At 41.4% G+C, this 26,981-nt stretch overlaps 1 protein-coding gene across 8 annotated transcripts; it reads left to right on the top strand.

Moving 5' to 3' along the window:
• The first annotated feature begins 432 nt into the window (after positions 1 to 432).
• Positions 433 to 26,981, top strand: LOC118790967 (EH domain-containing protein 1-like). Of its 8 annotated transcripts, none has more exons than XM_036548136.1 (5): positions 433 to 1,192; positions 12,698 to 12,783; positions 20,297 to 20,369; positions 22,760 to 22,858; positions 26,697 to 26,981. In XM_036548136.1, the coding sequence occupies exons 1-4, from the start codon at positions 792 to 794 to the stop codon at positions 22,824 to 22,826; spliced, it is 627 nt and encodes a 208-aa protein (XP_036404029.1). In that variant the 5' UTR covers positions 433 to 791; the 3' UTR covers positions 22,827 to 22,858; positions 26,697 to 26,981. The 8 variants fall into 8 exon arrangements, with proteins under 8 accessions (XP_036404029.1, XP_036404028.1, XP_036404026.1 ...); XM_036548135.1 differs by lacking the exon at positions 26,697 to 26,981 and adding an exon at positions 24,050 to 26,071; XM_036548133.1 differs by lacking the exon at positions 26,697 to 26,981 and adding an exon at positions 21,049 to 21,121 and having other exon boundaries at positions 20,297 to 20,364; positions 22,760 to 23,680.

Below are 26,981 nucleotides of genomic sequence, written 5' to 3'. Positions count from 1 at the left end.
TGCATCTACGCCCCCACATCCATACGTAAAGTATACATTTAACACATTAAACATTTTGTCTATATGCCTGTATATCCTGTTAACCCAAGAAGGTGTGTTAAGAAGTTAACTGACCTTCCAAACGTATCACTGAAATAAATTACGCGCAATGCATATCCAGTGTTTCTTGCTCTCCCCAACAAACTTTTATAGTAGCAAAGATAATTTACATGCAAATAAACTGTTTCGTTTAAGCTTTTATCTGTTATTACCTATTATTATCTACGATCACAGCTAAGGCTTGGTAGAATTCATATGACATCAAACAAGGAAACCCAGTATAAAACAATATTCATAGCTCGCAACCGGGGATTACTGTGGTCTTTTATTTTGAATTTATCTTTTACTTCCTGTTGAAATCGCATTGAATTTCCACACCGAGCTGGTGAGACAGCCAGTTGGCAGTACAGTGGGAGCTCGTGGAAGAGAAACAGGGTTGGCCCTTTTAATTTATCCAAAATTTACTTCAAAATCAGTGATAGGAGGGAAATAAAAATACGCTTATTGTTAGTTTTGAAATACTTAAATCTGATTGGAAACTAAGTTAACCAAATATCCACAACTAACCTTTCTGCTTGGTAGAGGCAAATTAGCGTGTAGCCAGCTAGTCGCGAGTAGGACGCCAACCTTTCGGTTAGCAAAGCTAAAACTTCATTCGGCTGTTCGGGACGGGCGAATAGTAGCCTACTATCTTTACTGTTAGCTAGATAGCCTAATTTCTCCAGTTACATTGGTAGCTAGATTCGGACAACATGTTCAGTTGGAGCAACAAGAACGGAAAAAAAAAAGACCCCGAATTATTTCAGACTGTTTCGGACGGTTTGCGGCGGCTCTACCGGACCAAACTATTCCCCCTGGAAGACACGTACCGCTTCCACGATTTTCACTCGCCGGCACTGGAAGACGCCGACTTCGACAACAAGCCCATGGTTCTGCTGGTTGGGCAGTACTCGACCGGGAAGACCACTTTCATCCGCCACCTCATGGAGCAGGACTTTCCCGGCATGCGAATAGGCCCGGAGCCGACCACGGACTCCTTCATAGCGGTCATGCACGGCGAGCAGGAAGGGGTGATACCGGGCAATGCGCTGGTGGTTGACCCTAAGAAACCTTTCCGCAAACTCAACGCTTTTGGCAACGCCTTCCTTAACAGGTGACCCCCCCAGTAATATTAACATTAACGCTGAAGGCTTGTGAGCTTGTGTATTTATAATGTTGGCTGTGCGAATGGGCTGGGTGCCGTTCAGCTACTTTGCTAGCAACTCATTAGCAGTGTTTGATCACGGGTGTAACTCGTTTGTATGAAGTTATTTCAGATTAACCGAATAATGTACAGGTATCTAACGTGTTTTGAAGACGATCTGCTTTTGTGCAGGTCGCCTCAGTCCTTTTTTTATTATTTCCTAATTCATCTGGCTAGTTAAGTGAGTGGTCATTCGAGGTGTCGCACTGGGAAGGATGTTTGTAAACCTCTTGGGAGTTCATTCATTTTGTTTAGTTCTGTAGCGACTACGAGCTGCGAAACTACCATACGTTACATTTAAATGGATTAATTATATTTATATGTATACCAGTTCTTGAGCCAGTGCAAATGCACATTCTAGTTACTACAAAAGTTAATGGTGTTTCAGGGAACGTGGTGAAACAGAAACTGAGGTGTGAGCGAGGATTCTGCAGGATGGAGGAAATATGTTGTACGACAGCTATTTTTCTGGTTTACTTACAGGTAACACGTCTGGTGCACTTACCCATTGGAAATATGGGTATGAATTGGCTACTTTTAAGGGTTTTGAGTCTTTGACAAGTAATCAAAACATCCCAAAATGCCATTTCACTGTTGATCTTAGAAGTTACTCAGGGTCATGCATTATGGGTAGTTCTGTTGTAGGACTGCATTTAGTCTCACTGGAGTCAACAGAGAGCAAACCCAGACAGACTGTTCAATAGTGTTAGAAGTTTGGACTCCAACAGTGAAAATGGAGTTTGAGACAATCCAGGGTTTACTAGAAACAGATGATTGTATATAGTGGGAGCTGGTGGTGTTACTCTAATTTGCTTCCAGTGAAAGCCTAACTGCTGGAGTGTGCTGTTACCATCCCTTATCTCCCATTCATACCTGCAATGGGGCATTACTGACAGAACTGTCACTGACTGATTTTAATATTGCACAAATTATCTCTCTCTGTTCTATAGGTTAATTGTATTAATGGTGTTGCCCACTGCTGTTTGTCTAACCTCCACTTGTGTTTGGTAATATGTATAAGACTGGAAGATCTGTTGGTGCTTTATTTTCAAAACCCACTCTAGTTTTTGATCATCAGAGTTGGGGTAAATTCTATTTCAGTTCAGTCCATTCAGGGAATGAACTGAAGTTATGTTTTTACAGCATTGAATCTACTGCTTTACTGCTGCTGTTGCATTGTCTGAATACTGCTACCAGGACTGTATGGACTGTTAGGTTTTAGTGTCTGTGCTGCATAGAATGCCATGTTGAAGGCCTTGTTCACCTGAACCAACCTGTTTAGTGTTAGTTATTAACCAGGCTGTACTGCATTGCAAAAAACAATATGCTGGTTGCACAAGTTGCTGCAAGTTTTAGTACTACACTATAGTGCCCAAGCATTATCTATGCATTTTATTTTACTGCAGTGTTTACTTATAGCTGTCTTTCAGCTTCTTTATTCTGTAAGATGTATTGGAGGTAGCACTGTCCTCATTATATTACATTATTGGCATTTAGCAGACGCTCTCATCCAGAGTGACTTAAATTGGTTACAGTTTTTTTACAATGTTATTTATTTATACAGCTGGATATTTACTAAGGCACTTGTGGGTTAAGTACTCTGCCCAAGGGTACAGCAGCAGTGTCCCGGCAGGGAATTGAGCCGGCAGCCTTTCAGTTATGAGTCCTGCTTCTTAACCACTATGCTGCACTGCCGCCCCATTTAATAACTTTAATGTCCTCATGGAGCTTATTTATTCCAACACCGCTGTAGCTTATCTGGTTGCATTGGCCCTCATTATTCTGAAGTTTGGGGTGTTGACGCTCTGTATATTTAGCATGAGCAGTTATCTAGTGACGTGGCAAAGCCTTGACTCTGTTCTGTGCTAGTGGTCCTGCAGTGGATGCTGGGTAATTCCCAACTATCATGTTTAGCAGTCCAATTCACTCTGTTCCTCATGATGCATTCTGCTTGCTAACATCACATTCCAGGACACCTTCATCTTCAGAGAGTCATGCGCTGCATCCCAATATTACTCAATTGCATCCTTTCCTTGATTCCTATATCCTCACATCCTCTGTGACCCACTAATCGATAACTAGTCACCTCCTTAAGGATGATTCTAATTCTATAGGAGACGTATGAACTGTTGCAGTGAACTGATGCTGCTTTATGTGTTATGCCAATGTTGTCGTTTCCACAATTATTTTCCAGAAATCTCTTGACCTTTTTCCCAGGGTCAGGGAGTAATTTCCCATTTTTTTTTCTCAATTGGACTGGGTTTTTTTTTTGTTTTTTGATTACCTCTGGAAACATGCACTCTGCTATATGTACAGCGCTTTGTGACATCAGGTGTAAACATGTGAAATGTTTGTGTGTAAATAAAACTAATAAAATGTAATTGATTTATTGATACGATAAGGAAGCGATATCTGTCCTTGTTTGTCTCCTCCAGCAGAGGATTCATTGATATATCTTCACATGAAAGAGTTTTCCAAGGTTCTCTGACGTAAACCACCATGCAGGTGTCACATTCTGTTAGTAAATGTCCCAAATACCAAAACGTGTTTCGTTCCAACAAAGAAGCAGATTCGATGTTCGTAGAAAAAGACAGGAAGGTTTATTTGCACAGCCAGCCGTGGGAACATCAGCATTGAGCAGAAGTTCAACAAGTATAAGGTTTAGTTCTTTTTTATATAGTTACAGTAAGTACATTTACATGAGTTACAATGACCAGAGGGGGGTGCTGTTTTTGATTGGTTTTGTGGAGCTGTGAATTGCTAAACAGCTCCCTCCATGATTGGGTCTCTCCTGAACCTCGTTGCCTAATTTGCTCCGTCGGGTTCAAACTTTGGAAGTGAAGTCCGTATATGGTAATGGGGAACCCCGTGTTCCGCAGACTGTTACCATCAAGAGGCGCCGTTTGGCTCCGGTCGGATGTAGTGGCATCACTTTGTATTCTAATGCACATTGCTTGTCTCCAGCGTTTGTAATCTAATACACATCACTTGTCTCCGGATCAAACGCCGTGCCGTTCCTCAGAACTGTCTTCATAACACATTCCATACATTTTTTTCCAATTTGCAATAACATAAAAATGCATGAGACACAAATACATAAAAATACACCAAAACCATGTAAGTAACAACAGATAAGCAGCCAGACTACAATGACAAACACAACAGAAATAAATTATATTTTGACAGTTGCATGCATCTTACGGATTTTTTGCTGAATAGTGCATAAAGAGGTGATGTAATTTAAGTCATCCTTAAAAATTGGGTTTTTATGCAAAATTCCTTTTTATGGATGAAACATTTTGTTAGCAGAATAGCCAAATTAACTATGCATTCCATGTTGATCTTATCTGAAAACAGAAGGGATTCCTACTAAACGTCAGTGTATCTCCTTGGTGGGCATCGCCAGTATTTCCACAGACTGGAAAACGGGAGCAAACAAAAGAATGCAAAATCCTTTAGGGCAGCCAGGCGTTTCTGTTTCTCATTCAGTCTTGATGCTTGTTTGTTTTCTAATGATGTCAGTGCTTTGAACTTTCTTACCAGGTATTGGTTGGTTTTTAAATAAGGGATCCCCCAGGGTCTGTCTGCGTTCTGTGTCAGCTGGGGTGTGGCCTATTCCTGTATCAAAGAGTACAGAAAGGGAGTGGAGTACTTCATATGGTACAAACGTCTGTGAAGAGGAGGGTAGCAAGACTATAAGTCAAACCTGGGATGTGCTCACATATACAGCTGTAGTATTCAGCATTGACTTCTAACTTGGGTAAAGGCGAGGTAACATTTTTACCTTTTTTTACCTGTCATGATGAATGACTCTTATGTGCTCAGAATGGAATTTGCTTAATACTTTGGCAGACTGTGCTGGGGGGGGGTGGTGCATCTGAATTGCAGTCTACCTGTTACATTGTGTCTTGTTCCCATATGCCAGACTTTTGAGACAATAGGCCAGTTATAGTTTCTGTTGAATCAAGTGGGAATATGTGAACATGACCTTTCAGTATTCTGCAATAAAGCGGAACCCCCTCTGTCACGAACAGCAGACTCAGGAATGGCGCAATCAGTGCCAGAGTGCCAAAGCTTTACCATTCCGATTATGGTTATGGTTATGGTTAATCTGTGTGTTGCCGGTGGGATGTGTACTGTGAACAGCTTCTCAGGTAACTTCCAGAATGTCTGGTTGTTTCCACATGACGCAGGCACCCAGCCTGGGACCTTTGCATTTCTGGCCACTCCTCAGTTCTCCGCTCGCACACCTCAAGAAACCCAATGCTGCTCAGTGTGGGAGTAGCCATTGAGCTGCACAGGCAAGGGGCAGCCAGCATCCTCAATCCCAACAATGTTATGGGAAATAGAGGGGGAAATAGCAGACCAACGAAACCCTGCTAGCGTGGAAATGTGGATTAGCCAGAATTATGGCTATGTCATACGTGACTGCTAAAAATGGAGTGACCCATATGGTAGCCCGAGTTGCCCATTAGAAACTTAAGCTGCCCGTCCTGCTGGCCTCAGACCTCAGTATTTTGACATTAACCTTTGTATCAGCAAGCAATTTACCATTTAGAACACCAGGTGAGAGGAAATGATTAGCATTTCTACCTATCAGAAAGATCATTTAAAAATTAATGATGCAAGAATGGAGCACATTCTATGAAGCACAGCCCATCCGACTGCCACTGCCTGTGTCTGGGTTAGGGTCTCATGCTGAATCTCTTCCAGCTGCTCAACAGCACGCAGAGACAGAGGGCATGTTTGCCCTTGGAGTACAGGAATGCCCTTGTGATAAGAAAGCTGATTTCCCCACTCTGGTATCCCTGATCAAGCAAGCAGCCTGGATCTGAGAGAACATTTTATAGAGCAAAGTGATGATACTGGCAGACGTGTAAACATCACACAGAGCTCTGGCCAAGCCTGACTAGGCAGGACAGGGGAGATCTTGTTAAGGAGATTTTCCCACAGCCAGATTAACTCAAGTCCTTCTCTGCCATATGGTACTTTGTTCTTTGCCGGTGCAGGATTACAGGAAGAACCTGGCCAATAATACAGAAAGGCAAAGCCCCTGGGAAGTGGTCCTAAAATGTCTAGATTGGCACATTGTGATCCTGCAGCAGTGTCAGAATTGTGATCTTACAGAAGTTATGCATGTCATGTCACAGTAGGTGGAGTCACCGCGGGTTACAGCCACTTGCTGAGTGGCAGCGTTAGCGTTCAGCTTGAATGCCGCGAAAAAAACACAAAAAAAACCACATCTAAAATGGGAAAGAGCTGTTGTGCAATTGATTGTACAAAAATAGATTCAACAAGAAATCAGAACTATCTTTTTACAGACTGCAGAAAGCTTGGGAATGCTGTGTTCTTTTAATCTACCTCATTGTGTGTGTTTCTGTAAATTATGTGTGTCTTTTGTCATTTTCTACTGCTACTGTAACACTTAAATTTCCCCTTGGGGATAAATAAAGTACTCTATCTATCTAGGCCTATCTATCTAAAGAAAAGAGAAGCAAATTGGTCGCTGCAATTTGCAGAAACAACTGGAATGCAGGCACCCAGACTTGTAGCTTACAGTTTTCCGAATAAAAGTTGTAATAAAATAAAAATATTTTTACTTTAATTTCGCCAACAAATCCCGCCTTGAAGTACGACCAAGCGTCAAGGCTTTTGCGGACATTCTAAAACGCTTAACGTGAAACGGCTTTTAACGTGTCTTAATGTTCCAAAACAGCGATCAGTGATCACCAAATTTCTCTCGGACATCTCTTGTCATAAACACTTTCAGCTGTCAAAAAAAAAAAAAAAAAATCTAAACCGAAATCCTATGAGTATGGACGTTATCTTACATTAAGCGTTTTCCTCTCCATTGATGCCCATTATAAGGAAAAGGCTTAACGTGGCTTAATATTTAAAATAGCGTCCAATGATGACCAAATTTGTCTGACATCTCACATCTCTCATTGGACGCTATATTTAAAATAGCGTCCAATGATGACCAAATTTGTCTGACATCTCACATGTCATAAACACCATCTCCTATCAAAAAAGCAAAATTAAAATCCAAGGAATATGAACGTTAGGCCAACTTTGGTGACCAAATTTGGTGATCACTGATCGCTGTTTTGGGACATTAAGGCACGTTAAGCTTTTTCCTTATAATGGGCTTCAATGGAGAGGAAAATGCTTAACGTGAGATAACAACCATTTTTGACAGGAGGAAGTGTTTCTGACAAGAGATGTCCGACAGAAATTTGGTGATCATTGATCGCAGTTTTGGAACATTAAGCCACGTTAAGCGTTTTAGAATGTCCCGGCTTTTGTATGCCTTCAGGCTTTGCTTTGTGTATTTCCCCGGCATCGAAATCAGGTGCATATAAATGTCAGGAAACCCGATTCCTGGCGACATGTAAATGTCCATGCACCACTGGTTCTTTGGTAAGTTGTAAGGATCACTGTCGAGTCCAAGTGCCTTTAATTTAAGCAGATAATCGTTTTACTCCCGCTTTCGCAGTTTCCCCTACTAAAGGCAGCTATGTTGCAGGATGTTTTGCCACTCAGTCCGACTGAGGGGGCGTATTCCGGCGGGAAAGTGACGTCAGTGCTTAACCTGTATTCCAAACGAAGTTTGCTTGTGCTATCAGTATTATTCTGATAACATTTTACTATAAAGCAGAATGTGAAGCTGGCCTGTAAGTGGCTCTGTGAGTAGAGTTTGCTTTGTCAAAGACGGAAAAACGAAGGTCAGCGGAGGTATGCTCATTTTGATAATTAGGGGAACTGATTCAGCATTGTCACACTTCCAGTAATACTGAGAGGAAGAAATGACACACACATACACATGCAGATAGTCTCTCACACACACTCACACGCACACACACACAGTCACAGTACCAGTCAAAGGTTTGGACACGGTTTTTTCTTTATTTTTACTCTTTTCAACATCTTGGAATAGTGGTAAAGACATCAAAAGGTAAACTGAGGTTTGACCCTGCAGTGGTTCAGATATGAATCTAGAGGCAAGAGGGCAGTGCAGGCCCAACACAGGAGACACTTGTGAATTTAACAATTAGAGCCTTTGATGAAGCTGCTCTGCTTCCTCTCAATCTGCTGTATGTCACCTGCACTGTGCGTGCGTGTGCATACGTGCGCGTGTGTGTGTGTGTGTGTGAGAGAGAATGCATGTGTACTGTTGCGCTTACTGTATTTGTTTGTTGTGTTGCAGTGTAGTTACCTACTTTGTTTTGGAGCTACTTTGTGCAGGTACTGTTGATTAAGTGAAATGGATTAAACTGATGTGTTTTATCAGGATTTCTTCCAGCACCAAGTGTTCAAAAGGAGAATATTGATGTGTCAGCGAGTTTCACAATTTTACTTACTATTTTTTTGCGTTGTTTTTGTGATTCCTGTGTCATTGTCTGTAAAATGTGCACTGTGTGGAGCTGATGTGTTAAACAGGACACAGGTGCACGCTCATTAGTTGGGCTGTCCCGAATACCATTTTTTGGGTTCTGGGGCAACAGTGGCTCAGGAGATAGAACAGTTGACTGGGGATTGGAAGGTCCCTGATTCGAATCTGGCTCATCCTGGCAGAGTGTCGAAGTGTCCTTGAGCAAGACACTGAACCCCCAACAGCTCCCAGTGGCCAGTTGGTAAGCCTGTATAGCAGCCTCTGCCACTGGTAGGTAGATGTGAGGCATATAACTGTAAAGTGCTTTGAGTACTCAAATGAGTAGAAAAGCGCTATATAAATGCAATCCATAATCATCAGCAAATATTCGAAGCTTCGGCCAGGGGGCGGGTGCTGAGCATGACTCTGGAAGGACTCAGCCAGACATTTCTCCATTCTCGGCTAAGGTGGACGGCATAGCGCTGCAACATGTCTCTTTTGGTTTAATTAAAGGCATTAATTTTTAAGGATTCTGTTATTCTACAGTATTGTTATTTATTATAAGGTTTGGTGTGTTTTATGCATGTTTGTAATCCCGAGGTGTTTGGTTGAACAATGTCCTATCTATGCACTTTTTTGTGACATAATAACAGCTTGTGACAACTTTTCTTATCATGGATAAATTATAGACCTACATAAATGCTCATAATAATAGGCTCCGAATCCGAGTCAACGCCTGACAAAGCGCTGTGAATCAGAAGCGCAGAAGCACAGAAACAGCATACTAGCTCCAAGATTTAAGATTTGAAATGTACATTTATAAGATTTATATTTATAATTTCTTTATTGTCATTTCGCAGTACTCGCATAAATTGAAACAAAATTTGTCCTCTGCATTTAACCCATCCTATACACTCATCGACATCACTGCTTACGGAGCCGCCATATTTAAATAAGGTCTCATGCCCTACTGGAAGCAGAGAGAAGCATGGCATCACTGCAGCTAGCATCCTTCCGTGGTGACAAACTTAGCTAGGGGTCGGTAGAAACCATTACGCCCTCTGTTTGAGTCCCAAAGTAGGAACTAGGCGATCGCCGGCTACTTTTCATTTCCCATCGCTGTCTCTGCTGACGGAGCCGCGAAATTTAAAAATGGTCTCACGCCCCTCCGGAGGCAGAGAGAAGCATGGCATCCCATCCTTCCAGGGTGACAAACGTAGCTAGGGGTCGGTCGAAACAATTAGACCCTCCATTCGAGTCCCAAAGCACGAGCTCGGCGGTCGCCAGCTACTTTTCCATCCCCGTGACGTTCACTGCTGTGAGTGAGGGATGTTAGGCGCCCAAGCTGAGATGGTATATATTTCCACATTTTAACAGTGCAATTAAAAAGTATAAATATAGCACAAGAATGTGCTGATAAAATGTATTTTGCAGTTCGCCTTAACTGATAGCCTACATTTAGCAAAAAAAAAAAAAAAAAAAAACGAATATCCGAATCCCAAAATTGAAAGCGGAATACCTACCCAACAAATGAATATCCGAATAGTAAACAGGTATTGGGCTTAAAAGCAAGTGAATTAACATTCTCCTAGTCACTAACCTTTTTAATGGTCGCACTTGAAAGGAACAAGCTAAACTCTGCATTTGATCCAGTAGTTAATGAATACCAGCTCCAAAGGGGTTAATGTATATTTTTGCCACTTTTGGTTCTTTTTTTCATCATGATGTGTAACATGTCAAACTGACTTCTAGGGGGTTCACATACAAGGTAGTGGAACCTGCTCACTTGTTGGTATGGGTTCATGTGCTTGGTTAACTTTTTTCCTGCTCTGTTTTGGAATCACCAATTGTGCACTATGCCATGGCACAGCCATGGCCAGCGCATTTTCTAAGGAGCGTTGAGGCAAGACAAATGCTGTCCTTCAATACACTCGCACGCAGCTAACACACTTTGGCTCTGTGAAGATAGATAGATACTGTTCGGTGAGCAATGAAATGCATTGTGTTGCAATACCCTCCATGACCTTAACCCTGCAGCTACTCTTGCTTTGATCAAATTCTGCACAGTAATGGTGTCATACCTGTCAACATTTGGGTACCAAAAACCGGGAGACCTCTGAGCTTTGGGGGGGGGGTGCTGGATGGCGCTGGATGGCAGAGGCAGGCTAAATACACATAAATGAATACATAATACATAATAACGTGACTTATTCATGTTTCTTTTTATTTAATTTTATTAGTATTACAAATTTGATTACATAAACAGAAACACTGCACAGCAGTTAAACACTGTGGTGCATGTAATGTAGCACTGTGGAACATGTGACAAAAACACATGTATTTAACATTGTACATTAACATAACATTGTACATTACATTAACATTGTGTGTTTACAGTATGTGTTGCATGAGTATGGCTTAGTGTTTCTTACATGCAGAATTGTAATTGTAAGAAGCGGACTTTGCTGCTCTAAGTACCCCCCTGGAGGGAGTGTACTTGTATGCAGGGTTTGTATAGTTGATTTTGCAGCACAAGAGTGCACAAAGTGTGCTATTATTCATGCTCATTCGATTTTCTGTTACAATCTTTCTGACCATGCTGAAAGTCCTCTCTGAGGAGGCATTGCTATGCCTTCATCAGACTAGCCAGCTGACTGAACCTGGTCTCAGTCTCACTTTTCCCTACAAGGCCCCAGAATCTGTCCACTCTCTCTTCCTGGGTTAACTCCTTGCTGTCTGTGACCTGGTAGTCTGTGAACTCCTCTCTCAGTTTATCTGGATCAAGCCTCAGTTGTGGAAACATGCGACCTAGCCTTGTCACTATGTGGTATGAACAGATTTCCAACACATTATCAGTTAGGTTAAAAACTTCATACTTATCAGTTAGGTTAAATACTGAATACTTAAATGTATGGAGCTGGTATTCTTACAATAATAAGATAATTTGAGGGGGTAGGTAAATAACAAAATAACTAGGTCAACCTGTTTCAGGAGAGATGTCCAGGCGAGAGACTGGGTCCAACACCTTCAGGTCACTGAGCAGCTGTGAGTCTAAGGGAAAGATCTTCAGCATTTTCCCAATGACTTCCACATCGAAAGCTCTCACTGTCCTAAGAGCAAAATTATGACAGAATCACATATTAACCAGGAATCATGAAGAAAGACAAATGAAGCATGCAGGTATCATTATTACTGAAGTTATAACATACTGATATATTTTTGCCATTAACATGGAGGAGAGTTCTTCATTTGCAAGGAATGCTCTGGCCTCAGCCCAAAGGAAGAGGCCCTCATTTGCCAGCTGCTGTTCGTGTCCATATGATACTTCAATGATTGGAATATGCACAATTAATCTAGTTGGAACAATATAGCCCAAGTATCTCTTGACCAGTCTTGTCATCTCACTGTGTAGCTTATGGATCATCACTCCCTCTGCCTATTGGGCAAACATGGGTAAACTTAGATAAAACAGACATTTATTTTTTATGTATATATAATACTAGGTCTCCACCATTCATTCGACCTACCTGGAAGGCAGTGTTGAACGCAACCAATGGCTTAAGAGCGGCACTCAGAAACAGAAAATAGAACTTGATCTCAGGATCATTGAAGTAGCCTGCCAGGTTCCTGATTTTAGCACTCCTCTCATCCTCATGACTATTAAAGTAAGTCTGCAGAGCAGCCCATTGATTCAACAGTCTTTGGATGTACGTGTGGAGGCTGAGCCATCGTGTACTGCAGTATCTGAGCAGATTCAGGTTGTCTGTGTCTGTGAACTCCACAAACTCTTTATACACCTCACTTCTCTTGGCACTACAGGAAACACAAACAACAAAAAATAAGGACAAGAAGAATTACATGAATAGTGGATAAATTGAGTCATTAGCTAGGCTAGGAGTGTCCTGGTTCACTGTCCCTGTGTCTCTCCACAGGTTTATGTGTGCTCACTGTCCCTGTGTCTCTCCACAGGTTTATTTACTCTCACTGTGCCTGTGTCTCTCCACAGGGTTATGTACACTCACTGTCCCTGTTTCTCTCCACAGGTTTATGTGTGCTCAGATGTGCAACCCTGTGCTGGAGAGCATCAGCATAATCGACACCCCAGGAATCCTTTCTGGAGAGAAACGGGGTGAGCCACATATCCATTCCTCTGTCTCTCTGTCTATCAGTATTCCCCTCTCTCTCCTGCCATCTCTTCTTTCTATTACTGTCCATCTCCCTCCCTCTTTAACTGCTTGATGCGCCATGCAAGAAGCTTCCCAGTTGTTTCCCCCTAATCATAGAATGTTTGTTTGAGCCGCAGAAGGCTGGCCATTGCTTTTGATGCTGATAGCTCATTATATTGAGCTCTTAGCAAGAGTAATCTTTGATGGGCTTTCTGGAGAACCTGATTGGTAGAATTCTTTTTCCAATACCTTTATTTTTGCTTCCAGTGTTTTTGCCTCTGGTATGTCTGTTTAGCTTTAGAACTAATGATGTTGATTATTTGGCCCCTGATAAAGGCCGTAAAAGCTTCCCCACCTGATACTTGCTGAGGTTTCTATTGTATTTGTTTCAAAGTAGAATTTTATTTGCTCATCCAGGAAGGTGACAAAGCTGGGATCAGCCAACCATTTTTGCTTGAAACTCCACCTAGGGGCATCGCTCACTAATTTGAAGTCTTGATACACTAAGGAATTTGGAGCATGATCTGAGATTAGAATGGCATTATAAGAGCACTCTTTAATTCTGTACTTTAAATTTGCTGATATCAGGAAGAAATCTGTACGTGAGTAATACTGGTGTGTACTGGAGTAGCATGAAAACTTTAAGTCATTAGGATTAGCTTCTCCCCAGATATCTATCAGGTTCATTTTTTTCATGAAGTGGTGTATTATCCCCCTACTTCGAGGATGAGACTGGTCAACTCCTGAGCTCTTGTCCCTCACCGGATCCAAAGTACAATTAAAGTCACCTGTGATCACACAACTACCAGGAAGAGTGGATAGAGTAAGAAACAAGTTTTGGAAAAAGTTGGGATCATCAATGTTTGGAGCATAAATATTTGTCAAAACTAATTGCTCCTTAAGGAGATTCCCCTGAATGACAATATATTGTCCCACCTTATCTTTAATGACCTTGTTCACCTGTAATGGAATAAATTCATGAACCAAAGTAATGACACCTCTTGCTTGGGAGGTAAAGGGAGCTGAGAAAACCTTGCCTTTCTACCTCTTCCTAATCTTCAACTCATCTTTATACATCAGATGTGTTTCTTGAAGAAATACTATACTAGACTGCATTGATTTGATCCTATTCATAACTTGTTTAACCTTCTTGATTTTTTGTAGCTCTCTACAGTTCCATGATGTAATTTTAAATTTTACTTCACTAGACATTTTAGATAGCCAGTAATCAATTTCCCCAACATATTAAAGCTTTTACAGTTAAGAAAAACATAATTAATGCTAACATAAATGTTACAACCCACAGCCATTATATTAACACAAAAATTGTAACCCATTCAGGCTCCCTAGCCTGAATTTCCTCCCCCTTTAAATTTTAAGGCTTCCAGATAGCTAATAACTGTTCCGCACAAAAGTGAGGATCATCGTAGCTGTGCTATTCAAATAACTATATAACTCTAACCTGAACCTCCCGTGCTACCGTATGAAAACAGATATCACTTCCTTGAACACCATAGCTTGAATGGGGACTGTATCGTGCCTCATTCTCAGATGGTAGAACATTATTATTGGAAAAAAAAAATGTGTATTAAACCATGATTACTTTTTAGCAAGTATGGAGGACTGCTCCATACTTGCTGAAGATAAACAATGATGTTTATTAAGCCACAATACACACGATGGTGTAATAGATTCTAAGGTAAAACTTCAGTGTACCTGCAGCTGGGTTAACACTAGAACAGCCAGGAGGTCCTTTAGACTGCCTGTTTTTCTAGAAATAGAACAAACCTGCCATTGTGAAATTAAATGTTTTTAACATACTGACATTGTTGGAAATGAAATACATTTTATATAAAATAACAAAAAAAGCTATTCTACCTCAATTATCATATTTATCAGGTCAATCACAGTATGGCCACAATCCATGTGAATTACAAAGTTTACCTTATCAACAGTTAAACATAAAGAAATAAATAGCTTAGAGGTTTTGTGTCTTTCTATCTCAACTTATATTTTATTGGCAGCAGTTTACATTCTTTTTTGCCATTTTCTATGGCAGACCTGAGGTCTGCTGTCAGTGACTCCAGGCATCGCTTTGCAAAGTCGAAGAGCTTCTCCTCCTTGGCTCTGAACTTAGGCATGCTTTGGTAAAACTCTGGATCGACAAGTTGTATTTCAGCCACAACAGCTGTTAATGCGAGTGTATTTCGGTCAACCCCAACTTTGGTGCATATGTTACTTATGCTCCCTTCTTTCTTGAAGGCTTTAAAAACTTTACTGTACTGCTTCAGTATGTCATCTGGGGTTGTTGCTGTTGAAAGATGAAAGTTTTCTTTAATTAGATGAACTAAAACTAAAAAACAAGACTTGCATCAAATTGATCAATTTGCAGTTACAGGCATAGACCATGAAAAAATCAAAAGTTGTTCCTGGCTCTTGTAACACTAGAAGCGCCAGGAACAACTTTTGAACTGGTAGCATTTTTTTTTTAATTAAAATAACTCTTCCAACATAAATTTCATGTTTGCATTTCTGACATTTTCTAAACATGTTAATGTTCTGACATTAGAAATAAGATATAATGAATATGAAATAAGAAAGAACCAGCTTTGCTTCCAAATCCAATGCCTTCTATTTACACATCAACTCATTGAATGCATCAAAACTACAAACAAATAGCTGGTGATTGCAAGAATGTTACCCATTAACATTAAAGAAATTGTCACATTTCATGAGAACAATCATAGCTTATGTAGTTGAGAAATCAACATCAATGATTATATTTGGTCATGGTCAGAAGTGAAACAATGCACTACTTTTAATAATTTCCTCTCTTCTCATTTGAAAGACAATTTTACCGGCATTGCAAATTGGTTGAATTTCGAAGTCTCTGATTGGTCTATAGAACAGAAAAATGAGATCCAAAAACAGGATATGTGCTTACCACGTAAGCTGTGCTTGGTAGATTTTGACCTGTTAGCCCCCTTAGTCTTTTTTTTGTGTCTGAGGAATGTCACCATCGGATGACTCTGAAGAGGAGGAAGACGTCAGGGACTCCTCATCAGTGTCACTGGTGCTGCTGTCGGTGCTTGTGTCCAAGATTTTCTTTACTTCCTTTTTTGCCCTTCTGTCTGACAAAACAATAACACATTTTGAGCTGTTTGCACTTGCAATATTGAGTTTGATTTTATTCATGAGTCATGACCTTCAGTCCAAAGATAGGCATTCTTGGCCGTATACATTTAAGGTATAGTCATATCCATTAATGATATGTCCAATACAATATATGAGGCTATCCCAGTTTTTCCCTTATATTAATATAATCTTCTCCAGTCAGTTGATTCTTGTTAAGACTACCTACTAAATACATCAGTAAAGGAGTCTGATAGTACTGGCAGGCTACTGCAACCACTATTACATTGGGTTTGGGAATAATGAAAACTATACCACTATAGTTACCGCTATATATTACTTGTAGTCTGTTTTAGTTAATTTCCTGTCTACCTTCCTATTGTGTTAGAAAATGACTTGTTTTACCTCGTAATTAACTTATTATCCATTGAAAACCATACAGTTAGCTCCTGTAGGGAGAGGAGTGCCGGAGAGGGAGGGATGGAGAGTGAGAAGCCCATACTGTGAGAAAAAATTAGTTCCCGTAGTGGGACAGATGCTAGAGAAAGAGAGAAAGGGGTGTAGCTTCCAAGAAGAATCTTTTTTGGGTCAAATTTGATCCATTGTTTACAGTTACATTTATTTATTTAGCAGACACTTTTAACCAAAGCGACTTACAAAAGTGCATACAATAAGTATAGCGACAGTATAGCGACTCAGTTAATCGCTCATGTTCAAACTGTCCATGAGCGATTAACTGAGTGACCTGAATCTACTAGTTTCTGCCCACAGCACTGGCTGCTACCAACACAGTTAACACAATAGAAGGATTAACCCACCCCTTCCTCTCTTCGTGGTCTCACACTCATATGTGAACTCAGTATAAGTTAATGCAGGAGTTAATACTAGCTTGGTGTGTCGGCTAGTTAAAAAATTCAACTTGTTCAGTAATTTCTAAATTCTTTAATAAAACAAGTTGATAGAGCTAAAAAGTTATATTTTTCTTGCTTGAGAGTTTTGTGACAGTCTGACAGAGAAAATCTCGTTCCTCTTCAAGTGCCTTTATTTTCTGAGCCATGAACATCAGCTTTTTCCCCCAAGGAGGAAGACTCATCATCTTGTCCTTTAAAATCAATGTAATGTAATGTAACCAGAATTTTTTTTTTCATGAACAATAGAGGAACAGTTCTATCACATAATTTTCATATGCCCAAACAGTACAAACATTTCTTCTGTTTCAAACATGATGTACCACAATACAATGGGTTTTCCTTGTGTAATATGGCCTAAGGGTGGCCATCAGTGCCATACCAAGTATTTATTTCCCCATTTATGCACAGAGGAATGAGTGTGATTGGCTGTTGTAGCTTTGGTTAAAGGGGCACAGATGAAAATGTGCCTGCACAAAATGAATGTTGTAGGACAGCCAGTCACAACCAATGAGGGAAGTGGTGGCTGTTGAAGGCAGATGCACGCGTTTGCGTCTTTGGAAGTAGTGATGTTAAAATCTGCCTATCAGATATCTCAAATCTGACTCCATTTTATGCCAACCTACATTTTAGTTCCCCAATTCCCAATTCTATCTAAGCATCCCAGGAATTCTTAGTTTGCTTTGGCTTGTAGGTGATCGGGCTACATAGTCCACGACGTAGGATACCGTACCAGCACATTTAATATAACTCGCTGCCGTATTATACTCTAAGTCATAGAATATACATTAGGCGGCCCACCTAGGGACTGCAGACTCGTCAGAATAGTGCAATACTTAAGACTGACTATGAGCGTAAGTATCAGTGGGTTTCGAGCGGTACGGCAAGAACATACGGAAAAACCTTGAATCCTGCTACGTGCGTCGTTAGAAATGGCTAAATGAGAAATCACAAACAAAGGTTAAGGCTAATATTTTTATTAATCCAAATTGTTCCAATTAAAAGTATTCCACTCAGGTAGAAGTTCCTGCATTACAGTAAACAGTATGGCAGAGTGCAAATGATGGCAAATATACACATCTTACCAATGCAGAGTCACGTGGCTATACGCTTGATGCGCAGGAGTCCGTGCTAACGGTGCTCCTTGAGTGAAGAAATCTTTCCCTTTATATACCCAAACCATAAGGAGTTGGTCAGCACATGAGGTGGGGTCATGGACAGAGCCCCACTAGGTTTTGTCCTTATCTGGCTATTGATTGGTGCCGGTGTTTATTCTTGTCCCGTTATTTGGGGCATGTGCTTTGTTGTTCATTCTTTCATCCTGCTGTGCGGATTTTTAGACTAAAGGTTAGGAGACCCTCTACTGTTATAGAACTATCACCCCTTTGCTACTTGCATTTTATGGATCAAAATGAGACCAAACAAGACATGTGTACCTTGAACCAAACAGAATATACAGAAATAATAGTTGATAGTTGCAGGTTGGGATTTCACCACTGGTCAGGAGGAAGGGTCCCTGAGAGTTTTGGGATCGTCAAGATCCCGTGCCCTCTGACTCTCCCTACCGCCTGGTGACCCATCCTGTCGTACAGTTCCTTGGTGTGGAGGAGCGGGGACACATTCCTTGTATTTTATGGCCCAAGAATGCTTACTTGAGCAACAGTCCCTTATTTTAGTGTGCCACAGTCTGTATGTTGTCAGGTGTCTCCCATTCCCACCTTACAATGTTGTTCCCTATCATACTGACATTTTTAAAATTAGGTCGGTGAGAGCTTCATAATGCTGGTTTTAGTAAGTTTTCGGTATATCACCCAGCCCTACGGTGAACACAGAAAAATGGTGCGGATGGGCTAAGGTTTCACTTGATCTGAAACAAGCTAGCTGCTCACATCAATATGGGTAACCCCGAGGAGGCTACATATGGCTGAAGTTACCATAGGTTTGCTTTAATCAGAGCCCTGGTCTGCATAAGGTCTCAACTAGAGCAGCCTATCTCAAATTCAAAATGCACTCAATCTGTTTAATTCCCCATTAAGTAATTGCAAACTCACCTGCTTCTGGAAACGCCACTGTAACAACAGAAAGGTCATTGTCACTGTCTGCTGTGGAAAAATAACTTAATTTGTATCATGGCATATTAATAATTTAAAATTTCATCCATAACCTATCTGGACACATTTTTTCCTCCTCTGAATGGGCTGTGGTGCATCGCATGATAAACAGTCACCAACAGTTTTCTTTTTTACTTATAGCTATCTAAATAAAAATGACAAAACCCCACAAAAAAATGACAAAACCCCACTATTTAATGTCACCAACCAGCAAAACGTTGCACAGTAGAAGCCACTTTCTTCGTTATGGAGAAAGCAGCGTTCTGGAAGTTGTCACAGAATTTTTGCCATGAAGTACAGTGTTTATCCAAAGCATAACCGCACGAAGGAAAATTATCATGGCACAAGCGAGCACAAACGTAGCAGAAACTAACGTGACCATTTAGGACCAATTTGGAGAAGGTTGGGGTGCTGGGTGACGTCATCGCCCAAAAATACAATGTTTATATCTACAAATCCATAGCAGCACAAACAAAAATTGTTACAGCACAAACCGGCACAAACGTAGCACAAACGAATGAGACCATTTTGGAGCAATTCGGAGAAGGTTGGGGTGCCACTGGCATTTGAGTCCAGTCTACTTACACATTAGTTGTAATTCAACATTGGTCCTGCAAGTCATAAATACATTGCATGTATATAAGAATCAAACATGATTTCCCTGAAGTTTCAATGTATTCCAAAATGGTAATTACAGTATTGAAGACTATGTGTGGAAGTGGAAAACTTGTGTGACTACATATTGTTGTTACAAACTGTAGTTACATAATTCCTGTTACACGTGTACTTACTGAAGTGAAAAAAGTGTTCTTACCAATTTCCTGTTACACATTTGTAGGCTACTTACACATACCATTCAGTGGGTTGCTACATGTGTGTAGTTACACAGGATTTAGAGCTGTAGATACTATGTACCAATGTGTAGTTACACTGTACTTACGTAATACTTACACATCTAGTTACCATGTAAGTTCACAGGTATTAGACACACTTAATATAAAGTGGGACCACAGAATTTAACACAAGATCAGCTGCAGCTGTGTTAAGGCTAGTTAATTTCAGTGATGAACGGAGTGATGAATGAAAACTAGGTTTTCATTTACAGATACAACATGCATTATTTTATAGTGACAGTCATTTTATAGTATAGTCATAACAAGATTCGTTCAAACAACGAAACTTATTCATAAATATGTCAGATAACAAGAGCTGTTGCATTCCAGTTATCTTGTTTATTATATAACTGAGTGGAACATGAGGTGCTAGTGTTTTACATGTGTACAATTTCTCTCTGCCAAGTCTCTCTCTCTTGTTTCCTTTTCCAGGTCTCCGCCAATCCCAGGACTCCCACCAGACATGTGCCTCCTGTCAATCCCGGATACACAACATAGCTGTACGGTAAAGATGCACACTCCAACATACATCCTTGACACCAACTCCTTTTTTTCTAATCTCTCCTTTTATCACAAAACCGGAAGAATGATATTAAACCTGAACGTTATTCTGTCCTATGAATAACTCTCTAATGTCATAACTCGTTCCACGCATTAACTAATTAACTTTTAGGTTTTAACAGTTCCTATTTGTTTTCAACAACAACTTTGCATTCATAACAAAACACACTCAATGCAACCCCTACAGATCTAACTTCTCAATAGGTTTACAGACTCTATTCAACCTGGTGATTGTCAGACCTTCAGGAGTCTGTTTTAGATGATGTGGCGAATTCAGAGTTTGCTCACAGTCAATGACTGGGCTTGTTTGAGTCTCTGGTCTTGCAAACTTGCATATATCAGTCCCTTGAGGGAGAGCCTGCAGATATCGGCGGTTCCTCCGCTCTTCCATCAGAAGCTCCGCTGGGCTCATGCCAGTTGACGTTGTGGGAGTGGCTCGGAAGCTCAGAAGGGCCAGCAATGGATCCTTCTACAACAGGATTCTTTTTGCTGTGTGCACAGCCCGTTCTGCCTGCCCATTCCCGGATGGGTGGTGCAGACTGGGTGTGATGTGTTCAAAGTCATACTCCAGACTAAATTTCTTGAAGGTTTCACATGAAAATTGTGGTCCTTTATCTAAGCAGACTGTGTCAGGGATTCCACACCTGGGAAAGGTAGCCTTCAACTTCGCCACCACTTGGTCTGCTGTTGTAACAGGTAATTCCAGTATCTAAAGGTAGCGGGAGTAATAATCACAAACTACCAAGTAGTTCTTCCCTTTGTGTTCACACAAGTCCATCCCAACCCCCGGGGTCTGTCTGGTAAAAGGGTTGGGTTTAGTGGTTCTTTTCTCTGTGCTCTCTTATTTTCACAACAGAACTCGCATGTCTCCAGGCTTTGCTTCAAATCAGCTGATAGGCCTGGCCACCACACAGATGATTGTGCCCTTTTGCTACATTTGGCGAGGCCCTGGTGCCCCTCATGGATTTTGCTTACTAACTCCTGCCTCATTGATTGAGGTATAACTATGCAGCTTCCCATAATGACTAACCAGCCACTCTTTGAGATCTCACCTCTGTAGCAGTAATAGTCTCTTGCTGATGGGTGTAGATGGCTAGCGTGGTCCGGCTATCCATTTCTTACTAGTTTTACTACTGCTTGGAGTTCACTGTCAGATAGTGTGGCTCTCCTGTTCTCATCCAGCTTCCACTTGGATGCAGGTAAAGTGCTTATAATGGAGTAACATAACAGCAGACATCAACCTCTGTATCATTGTCCATGGTGCTACCTACTGGACTCCGAGACAGCGTGTCTGCTACCACAAGTGTCTTACCCGGTGCATACTCAACTGCGACATTGAATCTCATCAGCCTGAGAAGCAATCTTTGGCACCTGATTGGTACTGTGTGTAAGGAAAATGCAGGGGGGGTCAGAGACAAAGGGAATTGATTGGCATACCTTGATGTTAACAATGACCATTTGGTTGCCTTCCACGCCACACCCTTTGTTCCTGTATGAGGTGCGATACCTCTGTCCTTTCCTGTGAGCAGGATGAAGGAGGAGACTCTGTGGAGCCTCAAAAACCTTACAAATGTAAATGTCCATTTGTTTCTCTGCCACCCAATCAGGGACAGGAAACTGCATTTTATTTCAACATTTTATTTCAGGTTTTGGGTATAAAGGCTTGTACCCAAACAACATCACTTTGTAAATGACCTGCCTTGCTTTTACCCGGTATGTTTCATACTGTAATTCAACACTAGTTTTGTTATTAAATTGCTTTCAACCTAAACTTTGGAACTACGAGCCTTACTTTACAAGAAGGAAAAATCCCTACACTGTGTCCAGGTCTTTGGTGTTGATTAAGGGGACCAGGGGTTTGTGGTCGATTATCAGATGTAAGATGCCAGTACTGATCATCGGTGCTTGTTTCAGGCTCTGGAAGGCTCTCTCTTGTGGTTGGTCCCAGGTCCATGCACTCTTGTTAAGGAGATCATAGAGTGACCCCCCGATGGTTGCCAGGTGGGGTATGTACTTCCCCACATAGTTAATCATTCCCAATGCTCTTTTCAGCTCTTTTATGTTTGTTGGGGCTGGTAGATCTTTGTAACCCCCCCAATAATCAAAACCGATCAATACAAACCCCCCAAATAATCATATTCATGGAGACCTCAATCCCCGCAATGTTACACCCAAAGTTACACCCTTGCAAAGGAATCTGCCGAAAACCAACTGGATGCATTGAGGGAGGAGAAGACTTTGGCCCCTGCTAGTTTTGCCAAGACTTCTTCAATAGTGGGAAGCATGTATCTTTCTCTTTTCACCTGCTCATTCACTTTTTTCATGCTTACACAGATGTGCACTTTCCCTTTTGAGTTCACTACTGGCACCATTGGACTGCACCAGTCAGTTGGGTGGGTGACTTTCTCAATCACTCCCAAGTTCTCCATCCTGGTAAGTTCTACTCTGCGAGCTGTTGTTACTGCATAGGGTTCTGCTCCCTCTTTGAGGCATATTTTGATGGACTCAGTCTTCAATGTACCATGCTCACCAAATGCCCTACTTATTTCCTCTACTCTTTTCACTAAACCTAGTGCTATGGCTGCCTCCCTACCCAGAAAATTGTTTACTGTAGAATCTGTGACTACATACACCTTTGTTGCATGGTGTTTCCCTTTGTAGCTGAAGGCTGTGTCGAAAAAACCTATACATTTTAAGCGTCCTCCTGGGCTAAGAAGAGGAATGTCTGGTTTATTTAGAACCTGTCTCTGCCTGTGTTTTGATTGTGTCATGATTTATTACTGTTGTGTCAGCCCCTGTATTAATTTTGAAGTGGGCAGCTGTTTGACCCAACTCTAAAGCCACTTTCCATTTTTCTGGGTTGCCCTTGGAGTCAACTCACTGCGTGAAAAGAGGTGTATCCGGGACTGCACACTCCTGTGTTCTCCCAGACACTCCACAGATAACCGTGTGTATCCAGGAGTATGCGGTCCTGTTACACAGTCCCGGATACCCCTGGATATGTACCCGGTTTGGGGGCCTGCCTAGAGCCATTAGTTGCCATGGTGAATAATCCCCTGGGGGTGCTTGAAAGGGAACATTTGCATTTCACATCTTGGGCCAGGTATTCTTCAATTGGTCAAAAGTCTTACCTTGGATTGGTGGCACAATGTCTTGCCCCTCCTCTGAAGCCCCTCCCTATTGGTCCAGTGTGTACTCTCAGACATGATTTCATATGGTTTTTATTGTTATTAATATGATTATTATTATTATTGTTGTTGTTGTTGTTATTGTTATTATTACTGGTGTTGTTTTGCATTTATAGATTATATAGATAGTCTGACAAAAATTACACATACACACAAAAATACTTTTATCATCAGTAAATGAAATACAGTATAAGAAATTATTAGGCATATAAATTGACAATGTGTATTATATATAAATATGTATCAATGTATATATATTAGAACATAGAACAGGATAGAACTGAATATAATAGAATATAATGTAAATGCTTTTTGAGAACATAAAGAACACACTAATTGTTAAGCATTCTCAAGACGCTTCTGTGGTCTCCATTGTGAATCTGTCTGCACCAACTCATGCATGGTGATTCACAACATATTTTTGGTCTGCGTCCAGTCTATTCTGTAGCACCCCACACAGTGCAGACAGCTGTGCACTACGGGCTGGAGGCCAGACGACCCACACTGACCTTCCATCCAAGATGGCGTCTTCCTCTTCAGACATCATGTCTTCTGTTGTAATCTTCCATATGGCAGCCTCTTCCTCAGTTCGAAGAACACTAGCTCTGGTCTTGTGCAGCTGCAAAACAGAGGAAAACAGAAATTAGACCACTAAAAACATCAAATGAGGGAAAAATGTAAGAAATATAAGGGAAATGATTATTTTTTGACTTACTCTTCTCTTCCTTTGCCTCATGCGAGCAGCGATCCTGCCCTCCTCTTTCTTCTCTAGATTCTCTTCTTGAGTCATCCTGTAACTCCTTCGAATAGTTTCATAATAGGTCTGGCAGTATGCTAGAGTGGCAGAAAAAGTTTCATTTATTTCTAAGTGCAGCCTATACAGTAGAACAGTACATTGTTTAGCCTATTGTTTTAGGTTAGTTTAGGGCATTAGACATACTGCCTAACAATGATAGGTCTAACTACCTAGACATGGTGACTCACCTTGTACAGTGTCAGGATCCACATCTGGAAAAGCCATGGACAGGAAAGGAAGATTGATTAAAAGTTCATTTAGAATTCCAGGTATACTGTTATAAAATAATCGCGATGGTACACAACAAAACAAGTTAGCTTACCTTGTCTGTGGATCATATCTGTGTGTGTTGTTTTCAGCATTATGCATTCTCCGCACAGCTTCCTGTAAAACGCAAAAATAGTATAATGGTTAAATTCAAATTATGGCATGAAGCGGATAAAGAAATGCGAACACATCAGAATGTGTGCGACAGTCATGCAAAAAGAAACTTACCGAAACAGTTATTTCCCGCTCCTTTTATCCTTTTTTGCGCAGATTATTTTTTTTTCCCTCTTTGAGTCAGACATCACAGAACTCAGTCTTACTTCCCCAAGATAAAATGATCCCTCTCCATTTGTTTCATCTCGGGCCTCCATGACTGCTTTTGAATGACACATGCGTTCCCAGTATCCCTTTTTGTTGCATCTCCTGCATACTGAGCCTTGTGCTGGGCAGCCTGACTTCTCTTTATGTTGTGTCTTTCCACATCTTGTACATCTTTCCTTGCTATAGCCATATTGACCTCTTTCTGCTTTATTTCCCCAGCTTTGTTTTGATCTTCTCTCTCTTTTGTCATAATTCCCTGTTCTGAGTGTCCCTCTCCCAGACTGCTGTTTATGCCGGTTTATCTCCTGGATGCTGCGCAAGGGCTCCCCCTGCTAGCTAATTTGTTGCTTCACGTCCTCAGCTTTTCTAACCATTTGAATAGCCAAGTCCAGCGTGAGATGTTTTATAAGCTGGTGTTTCTTTGATAGGTCTTTATCGCAGATTCCCACCACGAGTCTGTCTCTAATATTTTCGTCCCTTTTCTCGCCAAATTCACAGTTCTCAGAAAGTTCGTACAGTGCACATACTGTATAAAGTTCTCAGCTTTCTCATCTGGTTTCTGTGTCTGCTGATGGAACTGGGCTCTCTCATGTATGACGTTCTTTTGCAGTACAAAGTACTCATCAAACTTTTTCAAGATGACGTCAAAGTCACTCTCACTCTCTCTCATAGGGAATGTGAATGATTTAATTACATTCTCAGGCTCGTAGCTCATTGCATAAATTAATGTGCGCGTAAAAGCACGGGGCGCCTGCACAAAAAAATTCAGAATGGTGATATTTGCGTGATCAGTTTTCTATCGCTCATTTGCACGTCATGTCAATGATATCATGTCACCGTGTGGGTCAATTAACGTTGTTGGAGTGGGCGCCCTGATTCTAGTTTGTGAGCTAGGCAGGCTACTGCCTGGGAAGGTCTCCCACTCAGAAGTATGAGATGGAGAGGGGGGTGGGGGTAGGCTGACCTCAGGTCTCCCCACTGGAAGCCCGAGGTAGGGGGAGCGGGGCGCACCTCTAACTTTGTACAGTACTAATGCAATTAGTAAAATCAGTCACACTACAAAATGCTACCAAATAAACCACCATTCATTCATAATACTGTAAGTATATAGTTTCACTGACATATTGTTGCATTTTTCTGGTGGGGGTTCGCCCAGGGCGCTATACAAGGTAGAACTGCCACTGACGCCAGGACTACTTAGGCAGGTGGGTGGGAGCAACATGCAGAGATGCTGGGAGGCCGAGTGCATGGGGTTTTACTGTGGGAATTTTTGTTTTTTGTTGAAAGTGCCGGCATGGCTAGGTTTACCTTAGTTATTTTTGGTTTACATTTATTCATTTGGCAGACGCTTTTATCCAAAGCGACTTACATAGGTTACATTTCTTTACAATGTTATCATTGTAAAGAATACAGCTGGATATTTACTGAGGCAGTTGTGGGGTAAGTACCTTGCCCAAGGGTACAGCAGCAGTGTCCCAGCGGGGATTGAACCAGCAACCTTTCAGTTACGAGTCCTGCTCCTTGACCACTGTGCTACACTGCCGCCACAATTTGGGTTCATTTTGTATTTGGTTTGAGCCCCGGGAGTCGTGACCTGGGGCGGATTTTTTTTTTTTTTGAGTTGTTTCGTTGGTTAATTTCTTTTTCTTTTTTCTTTTGGTGCGTGTGGATGAGAGGTTGTCTCTGTGTGTGTTTTTAGGCGGCTCCAGGAAAAGCAGCAGGGAGAAGATAGTATGTGGTGAGTCCCTGAGGGAGAAGGGAAACAATCAGCAGTTTCAGGACGCAGCGGGGACCGAGGAGAGCCCCCACCCCGCGAAAGTGCGTGCCCGGGAGGTGGATCCCCCAGTTGAGAGGGAAGCGACACCGTGAATCAGCAACTGTGTGCGTGAGTCCCCGGCACAAGATGGAAGAGGGCGGACTGGCTACAGAACTGTTTCCTTCAGTGCGACCCCGCAAAGCTGGCACAAGCGGCTAATGAGAAGAT

This window comes from Megalops cyprinoides, chromosome 16 (assembly GCF_013368585.1).
Source record: "Megalops cyprinoides isolate fMegCyp1 chromosome 16, fMegCyp1.pri, whole genome shotgun sequence".
NCBI classification, from domain to species: domain Eukaryota; kingdom Metazoa; phylum Chordata; class Actinopteri; order Elopiformes; family Megalopidae; genus Megalops; species Megalops cyprinoides.
This window is presented reverse-complemented; position numbering and strand designations above follow the sequence as displayed.